This window comes from Salvia hispanica, chromosome 5 (genome assembly GCF_023119035.1).
Source record: "Salvia hispanica cultivar TCC Black 2014 chromosome 5, UniMelb_Shisp_WGS_1.0, whole genome shotgun sequence".
Classification (NCBI taxonomy): Eukaryota; Viridiplantae; Streptophyta; class Magnoliopsida; order Lamiales; family Lamiaceae; genus Salvia; species Salvia hispanica.
In genome coordinates this window covers 33,317,848-33,326,138 of record NC_062969.1, presented here as the reverse complement: position 1 = coordinate 33,326,138, position 8,291 = coordinate 33,317,848, and the positions used below count along the sequence as shown (strand labels likewise).

Below are 8,291 nucleotides of genomic sequence, written 5' to 3'. Positions count from 1 at the left end.
GCACGGGTGCAAAAACTAGTTATCATTAAACGACATCCCAAATTCTTGAAATAGCAAGGTTTTAGCAGTTACTACTTATTATCGTTAAACATCCCAAAGAATTATTGTCATTTTGGGTTGTCTACAATTTATAGAAACATTTACTATATTCCACATTATAGTATGTGAATGACATTCCATACTTTTTACACTCACAATCCATTATAAAATAAATACCAAAAATGGATCTTATATTCCACTCACTTTCTCCCATTATTTTTATATTCACAAAGTCAAATAATTTCTTAAAACTCATTCAAGTTAAAAGGGCTCTTTAAATGGTGGAAGCAAGGTGTAGTTAGTAACCTTTGATTTTGCTTTTTCCTTAAAAAGTACCCAAAACCGAACCAAATAATTTTGGTTTGACTATTTCAACCCAAACCAAACAAGATTGAATGCAAATGAGTATGCATTCATTGATGTAAATTTGGTTGGAGAGGAATTAATGGTTGGAGACTGAATATCTGCTTCTGAATCTGCATCACTGTGTTTCACTGCACCAGTGCATGTAGAGAACACCATAACAACTGAAAACAACCTCCTCCCGAGGGGAAGAACAAGTCAAACCCACAAATGGAACAATATTTCTCAGTTTACTAACAAAAGGAGAGTAATATACAAAGGAAAACAAAAACAAGTCTCGAATCTCTTCTTTCATCCGTGGAGGCGGAATTGAGTCTCTGAAGTGCTCGACTGCGTTTCTCCATCGGGCGTCTTGCGTTTTCGGCTATTCCCACACGGGAGCCTGTCACATGAAGAATCTCAAAAACTAAAATGGAGCAAACAAACTACAAAAGGACAAGATTTATAACAAATACTATAAAATACCCCAACTGTAGGGTGGTGTCTGAGGTTTCATCTGCAAGCCCACCGTTGCATGCTGTTTCAGGACTTCTGGATGACTCTTCTTTCTTGACTGGGTCGCTTTCTTTATGGTACTCGATACAGAGTGGCGTTGGAGAACTGCTCAGCGGGTAAAAACCTCGAAGCTCTTCAACCTACTTTTCACGTGGATCCATTGTTATCTTCAGATATGCAAAGAAAAAAATGTGACTTTATGCATAAATGAAAAGTGCGTTCACCTGTCTACGTAATGTCTCATTTTCCAGCACAGCCCGTTGTTCCTGCAAATGGGAACAAATTAGTACGACGCTGAAAAACATCTGCATTTACATGATTTTGAGTTACCTAGTCAAAATCAATGTTTTCATTTAAAAATTTAGTAAATTCCGAGAAAATTTCTTACCTGCATTCGACACTGTGCCAGCTCTTGCAATAATAACTGCTCCTGTAAATATGTGAACTCCGAATATGTCAGAGAAAGTAATATGAAAATGTGATCCAAAATTTATTAAGTAGAAAACCAGTTAGTGTTTGAATGATGAACCTTCCTATCCTTTATGCACATCAACCCTTCACTTAGCTGTCGTTCAAGTAGATGCAATTCTTGTGAGCTCATGCCCGTTAAGTCTTTACCCATGAGTCGCCTAAACACCCAACCATCGGGAAGCTATAAAAGGGATTTTCAAAATGTTAATGGGAAAATATAGTAAATGAAATCATACAGCTGCTTCACTTTAAGCTTTTCTATCTCCTCTTTGAGGACATCCGTCTCCTTGGGCTGTGTTGGCTTCTGTAAAGATAATAAGAACTCAAAACACAATTCCTTCCGAACTAAACAAAGAAAAGATTTATGCTTTTAGCATGGTGAATCAGCTAAATAATCAATCAACTAATTAACCAAGGAAAAACAGAAAGTTGTACTGAGAAATAGCATACCTCGGGCTCGAGTTCCGGGGCAGGACTCTTTGTAGTATCCACACATTTCTTGTATCTTGATAGTATTTTTTTCATACTGTGAAATATAGGCAAAACAATGAAATTGGAATTAGATGATGTTCTGCATCACTAGTGTATTCTATTAGCCATCAAAGTTGATGAAGATACATCAAACTGGGTTAAATAAACAGTTTTTCGACCTGAGTTCAAGAAACAATCCGACCTCAGAAAAAATTAACCACAAAAAAACGACACCAACCTTTCACCAGACCTAAAAAAAGAGCAAATTTCCTTCACCTGAATGCTACATTTTCAGATTTTGCCCAACAATTTCAATGGCTAAACATTGTCTGACCTTAGAATCAAATCCTAGTTAAAATACTCCCTATGAGATGAAGAAAATGCTATAAGAAATTGCAAAAAATGAAAGAAAATTCAGGACTTCAGGGCGACAACTGCCAAGGCAGCATCAGAGTACCGAAAATTTGCACATTTTATATAACTGACACCATTCCACAATCACCCCACATCAACTAGAAAAGAAGAAGGATAGGCTCCAAATCTCCCAAGTTATATAGAAAACATTGAGGCATTATAACTACATTGGTTTTAAATGACAGTCAATATTTTTAAATCAGCAAAGTATTTTTGTGAATTTAACACGGCCAAGACACTCTAATACATTTACTCAGAATCTCAGATCAAACAAATGATCATAGTTTTGCCTCAAAAGATGGTCTTATTCCTTCTTTTTTTGTCGCATATGGCATAATAGAAGCACATCGGGGTTTCATTAAGGCAATAACATGAGACTGCTGACAGATAGTATTACATAACATGTCCCAGATGAGGCATATCCTTTAAACAAGTCCAATGTGAACAATACTTTACACACACAACTGCTAAAAAGTGTAGATGCTTTTAGAAATGTGATTACACAATGATAAACAAGGCATGAAGTAAATAACAATAAATCAACTGCAAAAATATACTTCTCATTTCCAGGTTGACATGATCAAGTCCTTGGAGAACTTTGGATCAAAGTGAAGTCAAATTAAACTTTCATTAAAAATTCAATAAGAGTACTCTGCTTCTCATCTCATCACAATAATGGAAATAGAAATTATTTTAGTAGCATTCCCAACTTTGAAACTGCAAACACTAAAGATCAGCAATGGAATCTTCAAATCAGCATATATCTTCTTCGCAGATACCACAGTGGCAGCACACCTCATTTTGAAGTTTGTAGTTCTCTTTTCAGCCATTAGTTCATAATCTAACAGTGAGAGCATCAAAAAATAAACCAGGCTCACCCCCACCCCAAAATAAGTGTTTCAAACTAAATTAACAACTTCCAGCACCAAGATTAAGATAGAAACAGAGCAGTGAAACATTCATATACAGATTTCAGAAATGCTTAAAAGCTTATTTGCAATCTATTTATGCAATGTTCCATTGACTTTACCTATTTCAACATCAAGATAGCTTCAATATTACTACAATTATATGGTTTCGAGAAAATAACACTAAACCATACAACGAATACAAACTCACATATTTGCAAAGTGCAAAACAGGGTAAAAGGTCATTTGAAACTGCCAAAATGTGCAATCTAAAATGAGAACAATAACTGGCCAAAACATTAATCAGCATAAATGAAGGAAAAACTCCAATCAATTCACACCAAAAGGAAGAAAAAAATTAAATCTTGAATCACCCAAAAACAAAGCAAACATGCAAAGCCCTCACTGCAACATTAAATAAATCACCCCCAAATTCCGAAAAAAGAATCAATTTTTAACAAAAATCCCAAAATCAAACCCCAAAAATTCAATCTTTAAGAAAGAGAATGGCATGCACACCTTGAATTAGCAAATTCAAAGAGTTTCCCAGTGTTGGAAAAAATAATAACAGCAACTTCAGCCTCACACAAAACAGCCAATTCATTAGCCTTCTTGAACAAGCCCGCCCGCCTCTTTGAGAAGGTGACCTGTCTGCTATTGACATTCTCGATCTTTTTAATCTCAATCTTGCCCCGACCCATTTAATATCCGAAAATGGAAAAGAGGAAAAGGGTTTTTGGATGAGAGGAGAGAAAAAGGGGGTTGGAGAAGGGGGAAGAGAGGGGAGTATTTATAATCCCACAAATGGCACTGAAACGGCAAGCTTTTGCATGGTCTACTCTTGTATGCGGTGCATGACACTCTCTCTCATTTCTGTCTCTCTTGCCACATTAAGCTCTCACTTTGCTTTTATTGGCCATCTACGCGGGTCCCACTTTCCACTTTTCAGGTTTTCATATTCATATTTATGTTCAAGAATGGGTTTGTACAGTTGTATATACCCAGTGAAAATCGTTCAAATCTGCCTAGGTTTGGTAAAATATTTTTGACAAGGCTAGTATGAGAAAACGCTGCCAAGTGGGCGATTCTATTTTCGTAAATTGCGTACTTTTTTGGGGTGTGCCATTTTTACCAAATTTGTGACAAAATTTGAATTTTTGATACCTTATTTATAGCGTTTCCAGGGTACCATATCTAATCTTTATTCTTCTTTGTTAACAATAAAACAAACAATATATACTACTACCTCCGTTCATCAAAATTTGTCGCACTTTGACCTAGCACGGTTTTAAGAAATGTAATGGAAAGTAAGTTGAAAAAGTTAGTGGATTGTGGGTCCTACTTTTATATATTAATTTTATAATAAAATGTGAGTAGAAATGAGTTAGTAGAAGATGAGTCCACTACCAAAAATGATAAAAATGAAATGGGACAAATTTTGAGTGACGGACGAAAATGGAAAAATGGGACAAATTTTGATGGACGGAGGTAGTATATTTATTTTCGTCAAAGTAATTATTACTCGCTTCCTCCATAATTTAAAGAATCATTTTAACTAGCCAGAGGTTTAAAAAATTACTTGACTTTGTGGAAAAAAAGTAAAGAGAGAAAGTAAGTAGAATTTGACACTCATTTTATACTTCTCATGTTCCATAAAAATATGTGCATTTTTCATTCTGGTTCATAAAAATATAAACATTTCCATTTATGGAAGATTGTATCTCCAACTCATACATCAATTTATTTACAACTTATACAACTATGACCCACCGTTACAACTCATTAAATACTAATAATAACGTATGTCCCACTATCCACTAACACTATTTTAACTATACTTCTCATTCTATCTCTTACTTCACCAATTGTGTCATTTCAAATGCATATATTTTGATGGGACGGGTGAAATATTAGTTTTATAATGGATTGTGTAAATTTAAAAAGTTAGTTGAATGTGGATTCGTATACCAAGAGTGGAAAGAAAAATAAATGGTTCTTTAAATCATGAACAATCTAAAATGGCAAAATGGTTCTTTGAATAGTGAATAGAGAGAGTAATATTTACTAGTGATTCAAACTTCATTTGGTCCTCTATTATATATTTTAGTACTATAAATTAAATGTATAAATTATCACATACTCCTTCCTTTACAAAATATAGTCCCATTTGTGGACGATACATGTTTTAATGAGAAATTGGTAAAGTAAGAAAGAGGGAAGTAAACGTAGGTAAAGTAAGACAAATATGGAGAAAAAGTAGGTAAAGTAAGAGGGATATAGAGAAAAAATAGGTAAAGTAAGACAGATATGGAGAAAAAGTAGGTAAAGTATGAGAAAGTGAGTGAAGTATGAGAGAGAAACTTTCTATTTATAGAAATGGGACTTTTTTGTGGACATCTCGAATGTCAAAATAGAACTACTCTCTCCGTCCCATTAAATATGCAACATTTGTCTTTCGGCACGGGATTTTATGTATTGTTGTTTTGTGAGTTAATGAAGAGAGAGTAAAGTAAGAGAAAAGAAAAAATAGAGAGAGCATTGTTTCCATTTTTAGAAATGTTTCATTTCTAATGGGAAACGTTTCATTTCTAATGGGACAGGGGGAGTATTTTCATGGACGGGTGGAGTAATAAATTTTTTTGAAACTGTTCTTAAATTGTAAGAGAACAATGTCAAAAATAGTATTTAAGATCGAACTCACATGAAGACAGTTTCAATAGAAAACTTTCAAAGTGCATATTCTTTGGGGACGGATGGAGTATATATTGTTGTACAGTAGTCAATGTTTCGACATCTAATCTCATAGTAATTCATTTTCCAAGAGAATGACTTGTAATTGTAAATACATATATAATCCCGTCCTTGCATTATCACTCGTAATTTCGTTCTTCAATAATCGGTTGAACTTCAACTCCAAGTAGTCAGCTAAATCCAAAGAGCAAAATTTCAAACATTCTGCTAGATATCCCTAAGCAATCGAACCTTCGTGTTTGCTCCTATTCTGCACATATCTAATTATTAAAAAAATATTATGGAAGGAGTATTAGGTTTTACAATTATTAAAAATAGTCCATCATTCCAAAATTTCATTAACTATATAAATTTCATATATACCTCTCTATTAAATAGTTTACCATTCAAAAAATTTCTTTAACTATATAAATTTCATAAATACCTCTCTATTGGATACATCTAACGATAGTGAACAGACCCACATAACTTCACTTCTATAGTCAAATGTGCAGTTAAGTGCACCATTACATTGAAGAATGACGGTGGAAATAACTTCTGTAATTGACAAAGTACCATATCAATATCTTTCTCTAAACGATTGACATCAGCACGAAAAATTACTTTAGAATAGAGTTCTCTGAACTATTTACTAAACATAATTAAAGGTGTGTGGACTGTCTTGGAAAGTGTGTTTCACAAGGCTATATGCAAATTTGTTGCATCATAACATGATAGTCATAACTTTTCAAGCCTAACAATTTTGTTTTTTTAGGTTGAACACACCTTGAGATGTTTGATATGTAATCATCAGGAACTTCTTATATTTTTTAAAATATAACAAAATGTTGTTTACCCCATTTTTTTAAAGTTGTTGCAGGCAAATAAAATTTACCTGGACCTTTTGGAATTGAATGAAGTTCTGGCCTAATTTTCATTTGTTTCATGTCTTGGCGTGATTTATAATTATCTTTAGACTTACCATCTAAATCCTGCAACATTTGTATGGACATAATATCTTATCATCCATGCTAGCGTGGCAAAAAGCATAGTCCAAAAAGTATCGAAGTCCATTTTGGTATTCAGTTATAACTCTTGACTTTATCATCCAACTTCTATCCATATTGTTTCAATAAATTCTACCAAGCATATATATAATAAATTAAATATAGACAACATAGGAAATTAGATAATGGATTATAAAATTAAGAGTGAATTCTTGATATACGTGGATTTTGCATGGTTTTAGAGGGTAGTTTTGTATGAATATAATCATATTTTGGGTTTTATAAGGCTTGTTTATATCTACTTCTCTATTATGTTGGTATTTTGACCATTTCATAAAGAATGTGTAGAAAAATGTACTCCCTCCGTCCCGGCTAAGATGACACATTCCTTAGCCGGCACGGGGTTTTAGGAGTTATTGGTTAAAGTTTTTAATTGGAGAGAGAGAAGGTGAGTGTAAGTATTAAAGTAGAGAGATAAAGAAAGATGAATATTTTAATAAGAGTGAGAAAAAGTGGTTGAGTGTATTAATTGGAGAGAAAAAGTTACCAAAAAAGGAAATGTGTCATCTTAGTTGGGACAAACTAAAAAGAAAAACGTGTCATCTTAAACGGGACGAAGGGAGTACAAAATATGTGGATGTGCAACAGCTTTGGTTCGAGACAATTTTTGCTGGAGATTTTGAAGACCAATTAGCCATAATGCATACCAGTATCTTCGTCTTCGAAAGAGCTTCGCGTGGATATCTTAAATATCTCAATTTGAGTTCGGTAGAGGAAGTTATAGCCATTTTACAATGACTGCGCTGAGCAGTGACATAGCTGGGAACCCATCGAGTTTGAGTGCAAACAAACCTGGCGACTCGCCAATAACGCGCGGGAAAAACGCTGTAGGCAGCTGGCGACTCGCCAGCTTCGACCGAAAGTTTATTTCGCGCCCAAAGTCAACCCTAGGTATATATTTGCCTAGGAAACGTCTCCCAACAACATTCTACACACCTCCAACCCAGAAAATCCCACTTTTCACCTAGAAAGAAGAGAAGAACGAGCAGAGGATGAGTATTCATCGCAAGATTGAAGACGAGACCTCCAATCCACCCAATCCAATTCTAGGAGTTCGTATTTTAGTTTCATCTTTGTTCCAACAATGTTTTTTAATATTTCTCTAAATATTTCTTTGACGTTTGTGATGAACATGAGGATTCTACTTTCCCATTTCTTGATCTACATCTTTTATCTTTTGTTTGCTTTTATTTGTCTAAGTTGTTTTTATTAGCTTTAGTTATTGTTTATGCCTTTAGTTTTAAGTAAATTTAGAAAAAAAAAACCTTCTGATTCATCTAGATAGAAGCTGAGGTTGGTTCGTGGTACTTGATACGTTCGGATTTTGCACGGT

The 8,291-nt window shown here is 34.3% G+C and overlaps 1 protein-coding gene across 1 annotated transcript; it reads right to left on the bottom strand.

Moving 5' to 3' along the window:
• Positions 1–504: 504 nt before the first annotated feature.
• LOC125190912 (agamous-like MADS-box protein AGL15) lies at positions 505–3,979 on the bottom strand. Its single transcript, XM_048088334.1, has 8 exons — positions 3,681–3,979; positions 1,819–1,894; positions 1,605–1,672; positions 1,427–1,526; positions 1,286–1,327; positions 1,122–1,163; positions 868–1,037; positions 505–784 (listed from the first exon to the last, which is right to left on the bottom strand). The coding sequence occupies exons 1-8, from the start codon at positions 3,860–3,862 to the stop codon at positions 694–696; spliced, it is 771 nt and encodes a 256-aa protein (XP_047944291.1). The 5' UTR covers positions 3,863–3,979; the 3' UTR covers positions 505–693.
• Between the last annotated feature and the right edge of the window lie 4,312 nt (positions 3,980–8,291).